General features: G+C 41.5%; 2 protein-coding genes across 2 annotated transcripts in view; both read right to left on the bottom strand.

The window, feature by feature from the left end:
- Positions 1 to 431: 431 nt before the first annotated feature.
- On the bottom strand, positions 432 to 4129 carry LOC308098150 (ATP-dependent DNA helicase Q1-like). Its single transcript, XM_080446392.1, has 2 exons — positions 3515 to 4129; positions 432 to 1668 (listed from the first exon to the last, which is right to left on the bottom strand). The coding sequence occupies exons 1-2, from the start codon at positions 4000 to 4002 to the stop codon at positions 483 to 485; spliced, it is 1674 nt and encodes a 557-aa protein (XP_080302518.1). The 5' UTR covers positions 4003 to 4129; the 3' UTR covers positions 432 to 482.
- A 4055-nt stretch (positions 4130 to 8184) lies between these two features.
- The window catches only part of atp2a1 (ATPase sarcoplasmic/endoplasmic reticulum Ca2+ transporting 1), a 32502-nt gene continuing 18645 nt past the window's right edge, over positions 8185 to 22041 (bottom strand). The window contains exons 12-25 of the mRNA XM_080447574.1: positions 21274 to 21362; positions 20737 to 20839; positions 20022 to 20153; positions 19388 to 19516; positions 18317 to 18535; positions 17668 to 17779; positions 16846 to 17069; positions 15387 to 15607; positions 13464 to 13666; positions 12871 to 12956; positions 11673 to 11806; positions 10611 to 10728; positions 9552 to 9669; positions 8185 to 8428 (exon numbers count right to left, since the gene is read on the bottom strand). Coding sequence (XP_080303700.1) covers positions 8418 to 8428; positions 9552 to 9669; positions 10611 to 10728; positions 11673 to 11806; positions 12871 to 12956; positions 13464 to 13666; positions 15387 to 15607; positions 16846 to 17069; positions 17668 to 17779; positions 18317 to 18535; positions 19388 to 19516; positions 20022 to 20153; positions 20737 to 20839; positions 21274 to 21362 — 1899 coding nt within the window. The 3' untranslated portion in view covers positions 8185 to 8417. The remainder of the gene's footprint in view (positions 8429 to 9551; positions 9670 to 10610; positions 10729 to 11672; positions 11807 to 12870; positions 12957 to 13463; positions 13667 to 15386; positions 15608 to 16845; positions 17070 to 17667; positions 17780 to 18316; positions 18536 to 19387; positions 19517 to 20021; positions 20154 to 20736; positions 20840 to 21273; positions 21363 to 22041) is intronic.

Here is a 22041-nt window from a genome sequence, read left to right on the forward strand (position 1 = left end):
ATTACGCTGTAGCAAAATGGTTAGTTATTAGGATTTTAAATGAGATATTACATGACCACTTACAATTAATAGCTTTGTATTACACACCATCAGATTCATCAGCTTGTCCATATGCATTAAGTATGAATATGTGACAGTTTCTTTATGTTGACAAGTTTTATTGATTTTCAGGCAAATGTACAGTTCTCATAATCACCCACAAAAGATAACCCATTTTGGCCAGGGCCGTAGCGTGACGGTCCAGGCACCCTAGGCTGCAATGCCAGCCTGACAGCGTGTCGCGGGTTCAACTCCCGTTCCCGACAATTTTTGCTGCGTGTCACCCCCCCCCCCCCCCCCCATCCCATCTCTCTCCCCATTTCCTGTCAGCCTACTTTCCCTATCCCTCTCTAAATAAAGGCATAAAAAGAACCCAAAAAAATATTTAAAAAAAATAACCTATCTCTATGGTGCTATTTCACCGAATGATGCTTCTAGTAGCCTTAATCTTCATCACTGCTGTCCTCATCTACATCATCAAATACATCCCTTAGAATGCTCAGTATTTCACGCGCCTCTTGAGCATTAACCTGCACATGACAAAAGATGTCATCGAATGTGAAAAGTACACTGCTATTTTCAATGACAGCGTACATCAGGTCGCTGAATACCTGGGGATTTGTAGCGCAACAAAGTAACACCCCTCCACAAGCGGCTTGGTCTATCATATCCTGTTGCATGTCTTCTAACCTTTCCTGAAGAAGATCCGTCTGTTCAGGACTAACGGTTCTCTCTCTACTAGCAGGTTCCTCATGTCTCTCTAATGCACTCATCTGGCCATCACATCGTCTCTCCACCGTCTCTGTGCAGTCACAAGACGGGGCACAGTTGCTACAGCATTTATGAAGGACAGGCAAAGGCTCAGCCTTCTCTCCATCAAAAAGATAGAACAGTTTAACTCTCCTGCATGTTGTTACATCAGTGAGATACTGCTTCATTTGGTCCGATACACCTTTCAACTGTTTTCCACGATACAGAATCAGAGAATGTGCTGCTGAACTGTCCCTCTCCGCTCTACCATATGCTTGCATATAGGATTCAATGTCCCTGGGTGGTCCGTAATGTATGACATGGTTAACCCCTCTGAAATCTACACCCAGAGCTGATGTGGCGATCACAACTCTAAGAACAGAGGAGGTGTCTTGCAAAGAGTGTACTATGTCTAGTTTTACATCCTCGTCTGTACATGAATGGTACATGTCTACCAGTCTATTTCCAGTCACATCTTTGGCTCCAACTGGATAGCGCCCCTTCTTACCTAGGTTAAGTTTAAAAACGTCATTGTACAATAGAGAACAATCAGAGATACTCTCACAGTATATAACATATTTCTCAGTGTTTCGTCCCTGTGACTCTAGTTCCTGAATGAGCCATGCAAATGTTTCAGAGGGATCAGCAGCGGAGATTTTCTTTACAGCCAGCCTGATGTTGTTCACCCGGTCAGGCCTTTTGACAATCTCCACATATCTTTTCATCTCCAGGTTCTTTACCAACTTCTTTCTAATGTTTTTGGATGTGGTTGCTGTCAGGGCCAGCAATGGTACAGCCTTCGGTAGCAATGATCTCAGTTCACAGACCATTCCACACCACTTTATGAAGGGCTGTTCTTCTGATGCATCCGTCTCACCCCTGTGAGAAAGATTTAAAAAAAACAATGGATAATTGTCACACAGAATTCTGACATGATTTGAATATCACAAACACACATACTATTTCCAGGACACATTTGTATAAAATCATTGAAGCAAGTAGATGTCCATAACAATGTAAAAATCCAATCAGACCTCTATTAAGATAATTACTGAAAATGTATTCTATGGACTATCAGAGGTTATCAAAGAATGACTCTGGACCCCAAATGGGGACATGGAAAGGTTAAAGTGACAACTGCAGAACAAAAAAGGAAAACTATAGGCTACATTTCCCATTAAGTCTATTTGATATGCTTTTGAAAAGAATAGCCTGTACATAATTTTTTTTTTATACATTAAAGTTAACTACCTAAGCAAAAATAAACCATCCTTTTAGTCTTGGATTTAGTTTTCAGAGTAAACAGGGTTTCATTTCAGCTCTATTGCCACACAGAATAAATGTCCAGTTAGGTAGCCTATTCATTTTAAACTTGAAGCCGAGTTGCTTTAAACGTAGACAATTGCACTGCATATAGTGATATATATGATGTATGTATGTATGTATGTATGTATGTATGTATGTATGTATGTATTTATATATATATATATATATATACACACACATGTGTATATATATACACACACACACATGTATATATATATATATATATACACACACATGATATATATATCATGACCATAAAACGTTTGATTCTGTGAAAACTTTTTTGAAAACGGCAAAACAAAGGGTATTTATTAAATATAGAATATCATATAATTAAATATAAAATAAAAATAAAATCACAGAAAATAATGTTTTATGGTCATGATTCACCAGGACCCTGGATGGCTTGATTCTAGGCTTAAATTAATTGATATAAATATTTTTGGAAATGTCAATGGTAAAAATGCATTGACTATTTTGAAGTGGAACCAGAAAATGGCCGCCACTGCTATGCCCTATAATAAATGACTTCATAAAAACCAAAGAGTTTATCAAAATAAGAGACAAAAATAAGTCCATATGCTGCTAATGTTTTGTTTATGAAACCGTTGTACCACGGAGGGTTAGGCCTATACTGACATTGTTTTATTTGGCTTCAGGAGCTATATTCAAGATTCTTAGCGACCCCCCCAAGAATGTCACCAGTTAAGACCGTATTTATACGAACATGTACAAATGCAATATATAAGGTGCTTGCCCCAAATGTTAACTAGGTGTCCGGAGTATTTGTGTAATATATTAGTCCAGATTTTTCAATAAAGGAGTGTTTTAATCCCGTCTGTGGCCGAACGCCATTCCCCCCCTCGTTTACTTTCTGTCTACATTGAGTGTAATTCCGGCTTTCACCGGATGCGCCCCGTCACCACCGCCCATTGGGAACTTCCGACAGAATCGGCCACAGACGGGATTAAAACACTTCTTTATTAAAAAATATGGACTAATACATTGCACAAATACTCCGGACACCTAGTTAAAATTTGGGGCAAGCGGTTAAGAAGCTTATATTCTGAATTTGTACACGTTTGGGGAAATACAGGCTTTACTGCTGACATTTCAGGGCAAACTGGGGGGTGGTCGCCAAGACTCTCGTAGATACGAAAGTCAGACTCGATAAAATACATCTACGATAGTCATAATCGTAGGTCATAATCATAATCTAAGGCTAATTGAAACATGCGTCTGAGGTGTACATGCCTTTGATGTACGATTCTTAAAGCTTCTTATCCAGTCAGCCTGCTAGACAGTTTTAAGTTAGTCCATGAAGCTCAAATGAGCCTTAAATTAAACATCAACACTATGAATTATACTTTAATGCTAAATAATAACGTCGTAGACTTACCATTGGAACAGTGTGTGTACGTCATCAACAGCGAATCCAATCAATCTCTCGCGAAACAAACGTGCTTGCAGGGCTAGCCTCCAAAAATCCTCCTCAACAAAGGTTTCAGGGGAACCATAAACAAAAGAAAAATCGCCATTACAGATTCTCTCGTCTGTGTGTTTGTTTTTACCAGCGACTGCAGCCGACAGTCCCTTTTCGTTCAAAAAGTTCACTTGCTCCTCCATTGTTGATTGCAGTGGGCAAACAATCAAAACCAACGCTTCTTTGGGCCATTTGTCTGGGTATTTGGTTGAAAGCAGACTGCAAACTGTAGGCCACGCTTGAAAAATCAAACTTTTGCCAAAGCCTGTTGGTAAACAGCCGAGCACATCTCTGTCTTCTTGCAGTGTTTTCAAAAATACTCGCTGTAGGTCCTTCAAAGATTCCACGCCATGTATTTCACAAGCCTGTGATATGGCAGAATCAAAGTCTTCTTCGAATTCCATTTTTAACAGGGTTTAAGCAGTCAATCAGTGTATTAGAAGGGTAGATTGAGATTCCTGTGTTTCGTTGGATTGTTCCCAGTCTCGCCAGGCACTTAAAACACTTCTGGTATGCTCATGCTGCAGTGAGTGAGTGTGCATAGATATATATCTATGAGTGAGTGCACATGTGGATTAACCTCGCATCACCAGTCTTTCCACCTCGGAGGAAAGCCTGGTCTCTGTTACTAAAGACCCATATGATCCGGTCTAGGCCACGCCTACTGAAAAAGAAAAAAAATAATCCTCTTTCCGGATTGTGCCCATCCGGTTTTGCGGTGCTGCTTTGTTTTGGTTCCCCAATCCCTATTTAAATGGAATAGAATTTCCCCGTGGGATAATACAGACGCTAAATAGTCTCCGAATAGTGCACGCACATTTACATTTAAAAAATAAGCTAAACTATGCCGCATCAAGGATTTTATTAGGACGGACCTATTTTGAGGTGAGACGTCTTTCCGGTTCTGCCCATCCGGCCACTTTTTATTTTTTTAACTTCCGCTCCCGACCGGATCATATACCCGAAAAGGAATGGTGCCCAGGCTACATGCAGATAAGTGAGGCTGAGACCGAGGCTAGGCTACATGTGGATTGTGGAGGAGTGGAGGGGAGGGGCATATTATAACTCTATGGGGAGGAGGAGGAGGGGGGCGGAGGCGGGCACACAGATCGGTGAACCAATAGGCTCCAAATGCACAGGAAAAAGTACTCAAATGTTTTACTTAAAGGTAGGTATTGATATTTTTTGGTTAAAACAAAAAGTATTTTGTTAAAAGGTTAAAGCACTATATTCTGATAGTAATCATTGCTATAGTGTGTTTGTTCAGTAACAGGAGTCTCCCGTCTCTCCAGCTCTTTAATAAACAGAAAATACATTTTCCGGTAGGTGTCAAAATCTCAGCCAATCAGGAGAAAGTACCCATTTTTAAGCTTCATTTTTATAGTGTTCCAGTTCCAATTTTGCCTGCTCATTTCTTAGTGTCATCACTTCCATTTTCACTTGTTTAATCTATATCCTGATTGAGTTCTCTATCCTGATTGGATAAAATTGGAAATGAAAATGCATTTTCTGTGCTGGAGAGACAAGGAGACTCCTTTTACTGAACAAACACTCTATAGCAATGAGTACTATCAGAATATAGAGCTATTTAAAAAAGAAAAATCACTTACCCTAACCCTACTTAACCCTAACCCTACCTTTAAGTAAAAGTATCAATACTGCAATGTAGAAGTACTCTGTTACAAGTAAAAGTCCAGAATTCAAAATTTACTTCTGTAAAAGTACAAAAGTATTGGTATCAAAATGTACTTAAAGTACCAAAAGTAAAAGTACTAAAATGCTTGAAAACAGCAGATCTACAAGCTCACAGCACGTCACATCGCATTGTGAGCTTGTAGATCGGCTATTTTCAAATAGCCTATGTATAAAATTGGGCTAAAGTGGTTAATGTTTTATAATGTAATATATTCATATCTGCAAAGTAACTAGTAACTAAAGTTTGATGATGTTTTGTGCAGTAAATTTGAATCCGCCCCTAGGACCCTCTAACTAACCTCTATGCACGAGTCTAGGCCCGAAAATTAAACTCTGCTTGCTTCTGACTTTGATTGACAGCTTCACCTTGACCATGTGACTCGTTGTCCAAATTACTGTAAAACCTCTAAACAATGGGCACAGCATTTCTTTTACCTTAAATCTTGTAATATAACCTTTTTATATTTATTTTTTAATACTATTTATTCAATAATGAAATGAACCTTCTTAACCCAGAATGTTTTTTTTATGACCAAAATAAAACTACTACTGTACATGTGCTGACCATGACACTGACCATACTGTCATCATACTGACCATGTTAAATGATACTGACCATGATATTGACCATGATACTGACCATGATGCTGACATGATACTGACCATACTAACATGATACTGCTGACCATGATACTGACATGACATGATACATGATACTGACATGATACTGACCATGAATGATACTGACATGATACATGAATCATGATACTAACTAACATGATACTAACATGATACTGTCATAATACTGACCATGATTTCCGTCTGTCTACATTGTGTAATGGTTTATTATTTACGGTTGAATCTGTGATTTAAGTGGTTACAAAAGACACTGTGAATTGTTTGGGTTCGGAGAGAATTGTGAGCAAAATATTGATAGTCGATTTGTTTGTTTATTTCTTTTATTTGTTAGAGAAAGAGACCGGGACAGAACTTAAATCCCGAAGTGTATTTTATTCAACATTTGATTTGTCAATTATTAATTTGTGGCAACTGAATATAAAAAGCATGTTCTTTCCATTAGTTAATGGTTATCCTTTCAAAGTTAAAGGCCGATTGTTACAATGATACTGACATGATACTGACCATGATACTGACCATGATACTGACATGATACTGACATTATACTGACCTAGCCCTAGAATGTCTGTGATCTTACATACATTTCATGTATTCCAAATACACAGCCATAGATCGGTCCTATCCCGCCCGGTTAGCACACTGATCTGGGCGGCATAAAACTCCACAGCGCTGCATATCTCCACTTTTCCACGAGATTCACACAAGACAACATTCTCTGTCAGCGACGGGGTAATTAATCACACCACCTGCCAATTGTGTGCCCCATACATTTGTGCTTTCCAAGGAAGTTTTGATATGTTCAGTCCTGCACAAATTTCTGGCCTCTCGCCTGGAGAGAATGTCATCTGTGTGCAGCTCGTGGAAAAGTGGAGATATTTTACTAAACACACGTTTTCTGCCAGAACTCTCAAATGGGTATGAAACTAGAGGACAATATCTGACTCCAAGTCTTAGGAATTAATTATTGGGTGAGTACACAATGTAGTGGGAAATGTGGAATTCTTCATTTATGTCATATTTCTGTTAAACTGTATGTTGCTTGTTCTGACGCCTGGTCTAGTTGGGTGTGGCTTACACCGTGGTTTGAAGGCCTGTACTGCCTTAATCAACCATTTTGGACATCAATGGCTTTTGTTCTAACCAGGGTGTCGGTGAGACCGTTCCTGCCTCTCAGCAAGGCACCAACACCCAGCACAGCCAGAGCGTCTGTATTGTATTGTACTCATTGTTTTCTCATGTTTATCTATCACAGTCTGATCGACACCCCCAACTATTTAGATAGGAACTACGTAAAGATTGAATTAAGACCTTTTGCTGTCATTCAAACAGGATGGTCCATTGTAATAATATGATCTAGTCTGGGGGGCTGGCTGTCTGGCCATGTGACAGCCTTCACTCCTCCTCCTTATGACCATGTGACAGCCTTCACTCCTCCTACTTTGAGTGAAGTGTATAAAAAAAAGAAGAACTACATGTATTGTTCAAGAGACTCAATCATCTCGCATGCTGGAAGGTGGTTGTTCTCTAGGGATCCCTATTAAATTTTATTTAATGTCGCATCACATCTTGTACTCTCCTTATATTTTGTTATAAGTATTAGTATTTTCTGCCATAACAACATAGGACCGATCTATGGCTGTGTATTTGGAATACATGAAATGTATGTAAGATCACAGACATTCTAGGGCTAATACTGACCATGACACTGACATGATACTGACCATATGGTGTTTTAAAATATTGTTCGATGTGCCCTTTTAATGGAATTTGAGCACCTGCCCCTCTAGTAGTCTCTGCACGGCCCTGCTTTGGCTAAGCTCACAATGCGTGACATTTGCTAGGCGCGTTAATAGCTCCCTGTGTGAAAAGACACGGCAAGCCAGCCATTATAAATCAGCCATATGCAACGCGAAGGGACGCATTTTGAGCTTGTAGATCTGCTACTTTTGCTGTTTTTGAATTTGAATCCTTGGACATATGAGGTTTCCACTCGACAAAGACGATATGCAACCATGAAATTAGACACAAATTGTGATAATAATGTGTAATGAACAATGAAACATTGCCATCCCACTTTTACAACATTGGTCATAAACCATAGCAATGTAAAGCTATTATATTGTATGACAAGTGTTCAAGAAAACCGGGGGAAAACACTCTCCTAAGAAGTTTGACAATTCATTTTCTCTTTAATACATATCTTTTATTCTTTAAGAATAGAATCATCACAGAATACGTTTCAAAACGCTCACCTATATATTAACTTCAGTACATACACAGAAAGAAAAAATACTTTGCAGCTCTTTTTTTGTTTATTCTTTTTTGTTCTGATAGCTTATGAATTTTGCTCTTTTGTACTCATTTGAATTTTCTTTACATTCACTTTTGAGTGCCTGCTGTCTCACTCATTCGCTTTCAACACATGTTTTCTGTCTTCATTTCAGCGTCTTTGTTGGTTTCATCGGCACTCAGCAGCACGTTGCCTCTAGACCTTCCCTGAAAGAGTAAGACAAATCCTTGTCAGTTGTACGGTAATGACAGCGAGGGTAGCATTATGCTTGACCACTTAAACCCCATATGGTTGAGCGGGCTCTATGCTAGTGTATTTTATGTTTTCTGTTATTGTGGGCTTAATCGACAAGCTCACAACGTGACGCGTTGTGAGCTTGTCGATCGGCTATATTCTGTGAATGCTTTCCTTTAATAATCCTCATTGTAAGACGTCTACTCGCTCTGTGTCTCAGAAGAGGGCTGTGGACAGCGGCAGCCTACCAGTGTCATCATCAGTAGGCATGCTAACTTTCCAGGAAGAAAAAGGCTGTAGTTTCCTTTAGCTTGGAATCCCCCATTGCAGGTTTCTGAACAGTCCACAGCCCTCCTCTGAGACACAGAGGGAGTAGACAGAAATGGTGCCATCGTATAATGCACACAATAGATCACTAACCCTAACCATGATACTGACAGTATCATGTCAGGAATCAGCCAGGAGCCAGGCCATAACAATACTGATCATGATACTGACCATGATATTGACAATGATACTGACATGATATTGGCATGATGCTGATCATGATATTGATATGTCACTGACATGTTACTGACATGATACTGACCATGATACTGACCATGATACTGACACGATACTGACCATGATACTGACACGATACTGACCATGATACTGACACGATACTGACATGATACTGATCATGATACTGACATGATACTGACCATGATACTGACCATGATACTGACATGATACTGACCATGATACTGACAATGATACTGATGATGTCAGTATCATGGTCAGTATCATGTCACAGGGCTGTGACAGGGCCTGACATCCCTTTGACAGGGATGTTATTTGGAAATCGATGAAATGTTTTCTAAAATATATAAGCAAGACAATACACAATAAAAAAATAATGAATTAATGAAACAGGCTTCATTCTGTGGGTTAGTAGAACGTTATGGAATAATATACAGTAGCACCAACAAAATCCAGTAAAATCTTTAGAATAGTGCTTGAAAAGGGCATTCACACTGTGCACCCCATGCAATTCCTGGCAGAATTATGAGTCAGACTCCTAATTCTTCAATAATTCTTCATTATTAAACTCACCCTCCAGATATGTGCGCGCCACAAACTTGAGCACCTCGTCAATGAGGATGACTGGGAAGGACAGCTTGAGGACCATCAACCACTGTTCCACATTTAAATGTTTGAGCTTAAAGATCATCTGTAGGAGAGAATACATCAAACATTACTGTATGTACAGGAGACGGGAGTACGATCTACAGGAGACAGGAGTATCTACAGGAGACAGGAGCATCTACAGGAGACAGGAGTATCTACAGGAGACAGGAGTATCTACAGGAGACAGGAGCATCTACAGGAGACAGGAGCATCTACAGGAGACAGGAGTATCTACACTGTAGATACAGTTATCTACAGGAGACTCTTGATAAGAGTTGCGTTGGTACTGTTTGTTGGCCAAGGATGCTTCTCGATCGATTAATCGATCAGTGGTTCTCAGTTAAATTTGCTATAGCATCAAATTCAGTTAAACCACTTTAACCCTATTTCATAATTCAACCATTTGAAAAAAGCAGAGCTACAAGCTCACAACACGTTGCATTGACAGTGTAGATCTGCTATTTTCAGAAAGAAATTGAAGAATTGTGAACATTTTTGGAATGATATTGAACGACACAAATCACAGGCACAAAATCTTTTCTGATGGGGATCCGTAGGCAAATTACATAATCAATTTGGGGGTCCTTGGCTATGAAAATGTTTGAGAACTAATCAATGAATAAACAGACACAGAGGGACAGTGTGATGTAGTGATGGGAGGTGAATGATGTCTGGAGCATTGGTTCTCAAAGTGGGGTCTGGGGACCCCAGGGGGTTGCAGTTATACAAGCTCATAGCGCAGCATCAAGTGCTCGTATGGGCTTGTAGATCTGCAATTTTTTGTGTGTTTAAATCTTTTTTTTAATAGGCGACATTCTTTAACACAAATCTTTGCTTCTGGGGGTCCCAGGCACAACATATTTTCAGGTGGGGGTCCGCGGCCATATACATATCAATTTGGTGGGTCCTTGACATGAAAAAGGTTTGAGAACCACTGGTCTGGAGGACAGTGTCTGTGGTGTAGCTTCAGGAGGACAGACTCACGGGCAAGGGGTCGACGTAGATGATCATGAAGTGGAGCGACATGGAGAGCGTCATGGCACCCACCAGCCAGAGGTTGCTCCATGGGGGCATGCGCACGAGGGACTGGTTCTCTGACAAGCTGGGGGAAGGGTTGGTGTGGGGGGGGGGGGGCGGAGAGGGGGTACGTTAATATATTGTTGAAACCCCTTATCTTTTTCTGTTTTTTTCCCGTAAATTGACACACTGCAGCGTCACACACAATAGCATCAAAAGTAGCAGATCTGCAAGCTCGATCTTTGGTGTAGACTGTAGAGTGAAATGTTACAGAGCCGACCCTGGTCAAAAAAGTACTAGTTTACTAAGTATCGAAGTGTCAATTTGGGACTTTTAAGACCTTTTTAATACCATAAAAAAAAGAAATAGAGAAAAAGTAAAAACCCATTACTGCATAAAAATTTATCAACAAACTATACTATAAAAACTGATCAAAGATTGGCCAAATTGTCAAATAATATAAGAAAGAGCTCATAACGTCTTGCAACGCCACAACGCCTCGCAACATTGTGAGCTTGAAGATCGGCTATTTTCACAATATTTATCTGTGGAACTGAGTCAAACAAAATGTAATGCCTCAACAATTACAAATGCTTGTCAGGGTGGGGGGTCCCCGGTGATTATTTTGGGGGGTCTCGTGAAAAGGTTGAGAACCACTGTTCTACATGATGAATCCACTCAGGAATGTGTTTTAAAGGAACAGTATTGCATATTTAGCCCATTGACTACAAGTCACGTTATCCTTTACTGTCGGCAGCTTTTCAAAGCATTTCTATACTTTACATTTACATCTCAGAGGAAGTCATTGGTTTTCATTCATTTACAAAATCACAAGTTTTCATCTATTAAAACCAATTCCAACATGAATAAATAAATAAAACACAGTTTAAGAAGTAGTGAAAACAGCAGATCTGCTATTTTCACTAGTTTGGGACGTGTAAATTCTCTTTTGGGTCTCGAGCAAAAAAAAAAGGTTTGGGACCTGCTTGGTGTAACGGTATGGCCAGTAGTAGACTAGACTAGACAGACCTGTTGAGAGCGTTGCACATCTCGATGGTGACCAGCACAGACAGGGCCATGGTCATGGGTGGGCATGCTTCAAACACTTCACACTGGACCCCCACAAAGTCCTCGTTCTCCTCGGTGCACTGCATGAAGTGAGACTGAAGGGGAGCATGGAGACAAGTCAATGACCCTGGTGTATGAACCCATTCAATCCGGGAACGCATCTGTGTCATTTTAAGATTTCTTTGGCTATTAAAAAAATAGCAGATATACAAGCTCACATGAGCTTGTATATCTGCAATTTTTTGAAAAATCGTGAAAATGTATAAAAAATATATATATGTTTTAAAGCGAACATTTGTGACTCAAATCTTTGCTTCTGGAGGTCCCCTGGAACAAAAATATTTTACAAATGTTCGCTTTAAAAAATATGTATTCAAAGATTTGCACAAATCTTCATGATTTAAAAAAAATAGCAGATCTACAAGCTCGTAGTGTGGCACAGAGTGCCGCGCTACGAGCTTGTGTATCTGCTATTTTTGAATAGCCAAAGAAATGTAAAATGACAGAGATGCGTTGCCTGATTGAATGGGATGAACTACAGTAGGCCAACGAGACATTCTTCGAAAATTCACATTCTTCATTTTAACATGTACTGTATGTTTGAAGTATTTATTTTATTTTTTATTCTTCTGCACAATGAAATGGAAAGGTCCGACTGAACTGAACTGTTCTTAAGCATAACACAAAAAAAAACCTGAGGCTCCCTCTGCCGTTGGTGTGTGTGTGTCTAAATGGGCTAATCCCTGCCTAAACACTACAGACACATTTCTGGCAGCAGACAATAAAGTCAAGCCATTTTTAAAGATATCGTTTGGGCTTTTCTGCCTTAATTTGGATAGTACAGTTAGTTGAGATAGACGGGAAACAGGAGAGAGACAGGGGAGTGACACAGCAAAGGCCGTCTGGCTCAGGAATCGAACCCACAACACGCCGCATTAAAGCTTATATATGAGGTGTGCGCCTTAACCGCCAGGCCATCAGCGCCCTATAGTAAAACTAAGTAAAGCTGATATAGGAAGACTTGAGTTCACTGTGTCCAATGGCTGCAGGGACTGGACTATTGAAAGTATCAATAAAAAAAATCTATACAAATCTACATAAAAAAAAGAAGAGAGTAATGATGTGTAAATGGACAGCAGAGAGTTAGGTGAACACTAACCAGCTGGTAGAAGGACACCATTGGACCTTCATCACAGTAGATGAACCACCAGGCAGCGGCTGCCACGGTCGCAGCGCCCACATAACCTGAAGCAATCATAAAGATACATCGTCACTGTCAGGGGAACACATCTCTTATCTCCATATTTGAACTTTTTTAGTTTTTTTCCCGTAAATTTACGCCCCTACCTTGATCACACTAACAGCGTCACACAAAAAGCATCAAAAGTAGCAGATCCGCAAGCTCGAAATGCGGCGCGTAGCGACGCGTTTCGAGCTTGTGGATCTGCAACTTTTGCTGTTTTTCTTTATTTGAATCCTGAAAAGCAACAGTTTTGGACATATGAGGTTTCCAAACGACAGACGATATGCATCACATAAGCCCTGTTTTATACTTCGTCACACAACGGTGTCATGCTAAAACAGAGAAAATAGCAGATCTTGTGAGCTTGTAGATCTGCAATTTTCAAAAAGTTTGTGAAAGTTTTCGCCTTTAATTGACCCCAAAATAGTGATCGATTATTCATTTCTATTCTATTAAATGATCGGATATTATGATGGATTAAATGGATGAGCTGGATTGAACTTTTATACCTCCAATGGCCATGTATCTGAAGAAGAGCCAGCCAGAGATGAGGGGTTCCTTGGGGGAGCGGGGGGCCTTGCCCATGATGTCCAGGTCGGGGGGGTTGAAGCCCAGGGCGGTGGCGGGCAGACCGTCTGTCACCAGGTTCACCCACAGCAGCTGGACGGGGATCAGAGCTTCAGGGAGACCCAGTGCAGCTGTAAGGAAGATGCTGAGAGAGAGAGAGAGAGAGACATACAGACACAGAGAGAGAGCGAGAGAGAGCGAGCGAGAGCGAGAGCGAGAGCGAGAGAGCGACAGAGAGACAGAGAGACAGACAAAGAGAGTGTCAGGGTGAGGAAGATCAAGAAAGAGCAATAAATATTATATAAGCAGCGGTGGAAAATGTAAAATAATTCTTTACTTAAGTAAAAGTATCAATACTGCAATGTAGAAACACTCTGTTACGATAAAGGTCAAGTAATTTACTTGAGTAAAAGTTCAAAAGAGTTGGCATCAAAATATACTTAAAGTACCAAAAGTAAAAGTACTCATTATGCAGAATGTCTTGTTTCACAAGGTATCATTATGTATAAAATGTATTCAAATCTTTTGAAAATAGCAGATCTACAAGCTGCGACGCGTTGTGAGCTTGTAGCCCTTGAAGATCAGCTATTTTCAAATAACCAAAGTTTAAATAGGGCTGAAGTGGTTAATGTATGCTTTATAATAATAATCAAAATCTACAAAGTACAAAAACATTTTACTTTTGGTAAAAAAAAATACCTCAAAATGTAACTTAAAGGACAACTTTGTTTTTTTACAACCAAGGTTTATGTTTTAGCTTGTAAATAAAGTAAATAAAAGATGTGTTAACATTTTTAAATTTACTGCTTTCTATAGTTTTAGCAGTTTTCGTGATTTTTTTTACAGTGGGCGGGGGCATTCTGTGCTAAATATGTCTTTTTTTATACAATAACCCGGCGTTTTCTTTATTATTATTTACAGTAGCTCTTCTTTTTTTTTTTTTTTTTTTTTATCCCGCGATTTTTGTAACCCATTTTTTTCACCCGGTGCCAATTTCCTAAGTGATCCTGGGCGCTACACCAGCCCTACACCAGCACTACACCAGTCCCCCACAGTAGGGAGGCCAGGGCCGAGCTCATGCTTCCTTCAGGCATGAGAGCCAACTGACCTTCTTGTCACCTGACAGGGGGGAGTTTCCCTGGTTGGACGTAGCGCGTGGAAGGAACACGTTATTCCAACCAGTTCCCTTCCCCTCCATCAGGCGCCCCGGCTGTCATGGGGGAGGCGGTATAGCGACCAGGATTACTACATGTTTTTGTGAGGGTATTAACTACCCTAGGAGACACGGGGAGAACATGCAAACTCCACACAGAGTAGGCCCTTTCGCCAACCCCACCTAGGGTATGGGCGCTGATGACGCGGAGGAGAAGACACGCCCCCAGCGCCCACAGCGTCCCCCGGCGGGAATCGAACCCAGGACCTTCTAGCTGTGAGGCGACAGCGCTACCGACTGCGCCACCGTGCCTACAGTAGCTCTTCTAGCCCCCAATAACTCACATCTGGCCATGAAAGACCACAGGACCTTTTTTATTGTGTAAAAAAGGCATATTTAGCCACCGGACAGAATGCCCCCGCCCACTGTAAAAAATATCACAAAAATTGCTAAAACTATAGAAAGCAGTAAATGAAAAAAAAATAACACTCATCTTTTATTTACTTTAATTACAAGCTAGAATATAAACCTTGGTTATAAAAAAAACAAAGTTGCCCTTTAAGTACAGTACTTGAGTAAATGTACTTAGTTACTTTACACCACTGACTGTCACACTACCCGCTATATACTATGAAAAGTAACAGTTTTCAGGACATAATGAGGCTTCCCACCCTGACAGAGACCCTCATATGGACGGCTATATGACCCTCACCAGACCACCTCGCCCACGTTGGAGGAGATGAGGTAGCGGATGAACTGCTTCATGTTGTTGTAGATGGCTCGGCCCTCCTCCACAGCGGACACGATGGACGCAAAGTTGTCGTCGGCCAGGACCATCTCAGAGGCAGACTTGGCAACGGCAGTGCCAGAGCCCATGGCGATGCCAATCTCAGCCTTCTTCAAAGCTGGGGCATCGTTCACTCCGTCTCCGGTCTGGAGGAGGAGGAGGAGGGGGGGGGGGAGGAAAGGCATGGGAAGCCATTAGAAGAGTGTTGATAACCAGTGTTGGAAGAAGTACTCACTTCTTCCATCAAACTTTTACATTTTACGCAAGTAAAAGTATCAACACCTCATTGTAGAAATAATCTGTTACAAGTACAAGTTCGGTTTTCAAAATTGACTTGAGTAAAAGTATTGGCACCAAAATATACTTTAAGTACCAAAAGTAAAAGTGCTCATTATGCGGAAGTTTTCAAATGTATAAAATGTGTAAAACTCCTTTGAAAATAGCAGATCTACAAGCTCACAACATGTCGCAAAGCGTCCTGACCCAAAGGTTGAGAACCACTGTTAAGTAGAGAGTACTTAGTGTAGTGCTGACATACACATTTGAGTAGGACACCTAATACACTGCTCACTGAATATCTGTCTTAATACCTACCTATTAAGATAGCATTAGAGTAAAACATTAAAGACCCCCCCCCCCCGCCTGCTGAATGCAAGAAGGCTCCAGTAGATTCCTGTCTGCTTCTTCTCACCAGTGGTGGAAAAAGTAAGTTCTACTTAGGTGAAAGTATCAATACTATCATGTAGAAATACTCTGTAAGGGCGCGCTCCCACCAAGAGTTGGCTGGCCGAGTGTCGCGCCTGTCACTCACTTTCAGGAGCCTCCCCATAGCCCGCAGCGCCTGTGCCTGCTGCCTTGAGCACCATGTTGCTTCCTGAGTCTTGAGACGGTCCGCCTTCGACTCACCCGATTGGACAGAGGGAGAAAATCAGCGCCTGCCTCCAGCAGTTTTATGCTTAGTCGCGGAGAGCAGATAAACGCAAGGTCTGCGCGACTAGCGGAAAAATCTGCTCTTGCGTGAATCAACGCATTTGCATTGACAATGCATTGGCCGATTCTGCAAACAGCGGCCAGCCAACTCTTGGTGGGAGCGCGCCCTTACAAGTAAAAGTCCAGTATTCAAAAATGACTTGAGTAAAAGTACAAAAGTACTGGCATCAAAATATACTTAAGAAGCAAAAGTAAAAGTACTCATTATGTAGAATGTCCCATTTTACAAGTTTTTAAAATGTATACAAATCCTTTGAAAATAGCCGATCTACAAGCTCACAACGCTTGCAAATTGGAAGTACTCCAGTAAAGTAAAAAAAAAAACTTCAAAATTGTACTTAAGTACGGTACTTGAGTACATGTACTCAGTTACTTTACACCACTGCCTTCTCACCATGGCGGTGATCTCATCGAAGCCTTGCAGGAACTCCACGATCTTGGACTTGTGGGACGGCTCCACTCGGGCGTAGCAGGCCGCCCTCTGGACCGCCTTCTTCTGCTCGGACAGGGACAGGTCGTCGAACTCTCGCCCGGTGTAGGCCCGGCCCGTCACGTCCTCGTCCTCGCCGAAGATGCCGATGCGACGGCAGATGGCCACGGCCGTGCCCTTGTTGTCGCCTGCATGGTGGGATACAACACAAGGAACATGACTTTGTTTGTTTTTGTTGTTGTCCCATGAGCACTTCTTCTCAGCAACTCGCTCCACAACCCATTTAGACCTGGAAAAGCCTATATGTTCTTATACGCTTCAATCTGGGAAAGTATACTGTGTAAAAAATAAAAGGACCTCAAAATTGTTATATATTTGGCCCGTGGACCCCCCCCATCTGAAAATATTTTTGTTCCAGGGACCCCCAGAATTGAAGATTTATGTAAAAAAATGCAGATGTACAAGCTCACACGAAGTGAAGCGCTGCGGGCTTGTATATCTGCTATTTTTGGAATAGCCAACATATACATTTTTTGAATAAAGATAGGCTAGGATTTAGAAGCTGTTTTTAAAGTCGGCCTCAGGTCTAAATGGTTTAACCACTTGGAAACCCTATTATTATTATTATAGTATAATATTTGCCTCTGAGATGTAGTGGAGTAGAAGTAAAAGTACTGAAATTTGGAAATATTCCAGTAAAGTAAAAAAAAAAAATCAAACTCAAAATGGTACTAAGTACAGTGCGTGAGTAAATGAACTTTGTTACTTTACACCACTGGTACTGACCAGTGATCATGATGACCCGGATGCCAGCAGCCCTGCACAGCTTGATGGAGCCCATCACCTCCTTGCGAGGGGGGTCCAGCATGCCCACACAGCCCACAAAGGTCAGGTCAGTCTGGAAGACAAGAGAACATGTAAGCAGTGGTGGAAGAAGCACTCGCATGTTTTACTTAAGTAAAAGTATCAATACTGCATTGTAGAAATACTCTGTTAAGAGTAAAAGTCCGGTAATAAAAATGTACTTGAGTAAATGTACGAAAGTATTGGCATCAAAATATACTAAGAGTACCAAAAGTAAAAAGTACTCATTATGCAGAATGTCCCGTTTCACAAGTTATCATTATGTCTAAAATGTATTAAAAATCTTTTGAAAATAGCAGCTCTACAAGCTCACAACGCGTCGCTATGAATAGCCAAGTGGTAAATGTATATTTCGCAATAATAATCAAAATCTACAAAGTAACCAGTAACTAAAGTTTTCAAATAAATGTAGCGGAGCAAAAAGTACAACATTTGGATCCGAGATGTAGTGGAGTAGAAGTAAAAGTATTGGAAAATCGTAAATACTCGAGTAAAAGCAAGAAACACCTCAAAGTTGTACTTAAGCACAGTACTTAAGTAAACGTACTTAAGTTTCCACCGCTGTGCTCACCTCGTAGTCGATGAACTTGGTGGAGTCCTCCAGGTTCATCTCCTCCCTCTTCAGAGGGGAGTCGCGGGTGGCCAGGGCCAGACAGCGCAAGGTGTCGCGGCCCGTGCCCCACTCCTTGATCACCGCCAGGATGCTTTCCTTGATGGGGCCGGTCAGGGGCACGCGGGTGGTGCCCACGCGCACGTAGGCACAGCGGTCGATCACGCCCTCCGGAGCTCCCTGGGGGGGAAGGACGAAAAAACAACAAGGTGATCCATTCGTCCATCCATCCATCCATACCAGTGGTGGAAAAAGTACTCAAATGTTTTACTTAAGTAAAAGTATTGATACTGCAATGTAGAAGTACTCTGTTACAAGTAAAAGTCTGGAATAAAAAATTTACTTGAATAAAAGTGCAAAAGTATTGGTATCTAAATATACTTTAAGTACCAAAAGTGAAAATAGCCTTGGTATAAAAAAGGGCTTAAGTGGTTAATGTACGTTTTATAATGTAATAATTTATACCTGCAAAGTAACTAGTGACTAAAGTTTTCAAATAATTGTAGTGGAGTAAAAGTACAATATTTGCGTCTGAGATGTAGTGGAGTAGAAGTAAAAGTATAGACAATTGGAAATACACCAGTAAAGTAAAAGTACCTCACAATTGTACTTAAATGCAGTAATTGAGTAAACGTACTTACTTAAGTTTCCAAAGATTGTAGCTCGCAGCACGGCACAAAGTGACGCGCTGTGAGCTTGTACATCTGCTATTTTTGAATAGCCAACGTATAAATGGATAAAGTGGTTAAAATGATTGTGATGCTACGTTAACTACTTTTGCTGGGGACCCCCTAGAACCCCCTCAAGGACCCCTGGGTGTCCCCGGACCCCACTTTGAGAACCAATGCTCTAGACCATTGGTTCTCAAAGTGGGGTCCGCGGGGACCCCCAGCCCAGGAAATAAATAACAAATCTTCTCTTCTGGGGGGTCCCTGGCACAAATACATATCAATTTGGGGGGTTCTTTCTTGACTTGAACATGTTTGAGAACCACTGCTCCAGACAATATACAGCTCAATGCCTCAATCTGACCTTGATGAACATCTTGTTTCCCACAGGGAGGGCTTTGGCTGACTTGGCGGGGCAGCAGTACACCGACATGGACTTCCTGTCTCTGGAGAACTCCAGGGTGAACTCCTTCTTCATCAGCGTCTTAATCACCTGTGAGGGAGAGAGAGGGGAAACGAGGGGGGGAACCACCGAGGCTTCTTAAAAAGGACTTCACTTCGTTTTAGTCTAGTTTTAGTTGACTAAATCATAAGATTTTAGGCGACTAAACCACAGTTGATTTAGTCGACTAAAATGTACTTTTGGCAGGCCTTCATGGTGTCGTAATGCCTGATTTATACTTGGCCTTGTGCTCACAACGTGTCGCACTGCAACATGTTGTGAGCTTGTAGATCGGCTGCAACACGTTGTGAGCTTGTAGATCGGCTATTTTCGGAGCGCGACACCCACCCCGCAACCAAGCATAAGATGACTTTTCTTAGTTCTACTGTCATAGCTTTTTCTTTCTTTTTTTTGTCAGTGAAAAAAAGGTTGTCGACGAAAATCTTTCGTCATAGTTTTTAGTCGAGGAAATGAACACTGCTTCACACTGGATGGAATTAGCCTTGCGTTAAACTCTTTCACTTTGCCACAGCGTTCTCCTGCATGGTGGACTCACCGTGCAGCAGGCGTTGGCCCTCTCCACCTTGGACAAGCCCCTCACTTCTGAGTTGAACACGTTCATCTTCTCCACCAGACAGCTCAGAGCTGTCTCTGTGGCCTCGCCCACCTTCTCATAGATACCCTTAGACTGCACCAGCAAGCAAGGAACGAAGGAAGGAAGGAAGGAAGGAAGGAAGGAAGGAAGGAAGGAAGGAAGGAAGGAAGGAAGGAAGGAAGGGAGGAAAGGAGGGAGGAAGGAGATAGATATGAGGTTGGTGGCATCCAACAATGATGCAAATGTTGCATGTTTGACAAAAGGTGGGCAGATCACATATGGCTGCGATTTAAAGGAGGAGTTCACCCAAATAATTACTTATTTTCTATCAATTACGCACCCCATTTCTTTGTTTTTGTCGCAATGAGACAATAATTTGATGACCTGGTCATCGGTCAATGGGAGACTCAGTATGAGACTCTTTGAGACTCCTACCGGAGACTTCGCCGGTCATCAAATTATTGGCTCAGGAATGCGACAAAAACAAAAAAATCTCCATGAATTCAAGGCTTCATGGGGTGTGCAATTGATAGAAAATAAGTCATTTGTTGGGTGCTACTCCTTTAATGTTGATGAAGACGGTGAATGGTGTGTGTGTGTGTGCGTGTGTGTGTGTGTGTGTGTGTGTGTGTGTGTGTGTGTGTGTGTGTGTGTGTGCGCGTGCGTGCGTGCGTACCTCGTTGTAGTCCAGAGAGGAGTCGTTGCACAGAGCACAGATGGTGGCCAGCTCCACCAGGCCATCATACTGGCCACACTTCACAGAGCCACCGTTCTTGGTGCTGAGAGGACGACATGGACAGGTCAGTGTGGTCAGTGTGCATGATGATGATTATGGTGGGTCGACCACTTTAAACCCTTATACTTGGCTGACCCTGAGTCCCTCAGGGCTCCATACGAGTGACTTTTCTGTTTTCGCTCCACATTAACCCATTAAGACCTGAGGCCGATTAAAAAAATGTCTTCTAAATCCTAACAGTTTTCTGAAAAACCTACTTATGTTGCTATATCAGTAGTTCTCAAACTTTTTCATGTCAAGGACCCCCAAAATTATTATGGCTTTGTTATTTTTTGAATAGCCCCCTGGGGGTCCTAAAATGTGAAATATAATTTTCTCAGAACATTTCCCCCAGAACACGGATGCTGGGTTTAAGTGGTGTGTGTGTGTGTGTGTGTGTGTGTGTGTGCCCGCCTGTCAAGTTGTCCCAGAACCTACACTTCTCCCTCTGGGGTGTACTTGGAGCCAGAGATGTCGAACTGTCCCAGACTGACGCTGTCGCCATCCACTTTATCAATGATGAACATCTGCAGTGACCATACAAAGAGAAACACAGAAACTCATTTTATATAACCACTTGTCTTATTGTATGCCTTGTTCAACACACACACACACACACACACACACACACACACACACACACACACACACACACACACACACACACACACACACACACACACACACACACACACACACACACACACACACACACACACACACACACACACACACACACACACACACACACACACACACTAAACTTTTCTAAATGTTTGTCTAAAATGACATGCCCAAAATAGGGACGCCAGGTTAAGTGGTTAAAAATCAGAAGACCACAATGGAAATGAGCCCCCTGGGGCATTTTGTCTCATCCTTTTAACAGTACTACTACTAACTATTACTACTACTATGTACTGTTAACTAACTTGTCAATGAAGTATTCAATCAGTCAAATAGTGTCCAATATATCAGCCAGAGCAATATATTGGCACTTGCAGGTGCATGCCAGTCTTACCTTAGTGGCACACATCTGGTTGGTGGTGAGTGTGCCAGTCGATGGTGTAAAGTAACTAAGTACATTTACTCAAGTACTGTACTTGAGTACAATTCTGAGGTATTTTGACTTTACAAGAGTATTTCCACTTTTACTTCTGCTCCATTACATCTCGGATCCAAATATTGTAATTTCACTCCATTACAATT

This window comes from Gymnoscopelus braueri (assembly GCF_963280865.1).
Source record: "Gymnoscopelus braueri genome assembly, chromosome: 13".
In the NCBI taxonomy this organism is placed as follows: Eukaryota; Metazoa; Chordata; class Actinopteri; order Myctophiformes; family Myctophidae; genus Gymnoscopelus; species Gymnoscopelus braueri.

Excerpts from the sequence above, each read along its gene's own strand:
- LOC308098150 (XM_080446392.1), bottom strand. The coding sequence starts at position 4,002 with ATGGAATTCGAAGAAGACTTTGATTCTGCCATATCACAGGCTTGTGAA. Across the intron at positions 1,669-3,514 it reads GTACACACACTGTTCCAATG|GGGTGAGACGGATGCATCAG; the intron begins GTAAGTCTACGA and ends TCTTTCTCACAG.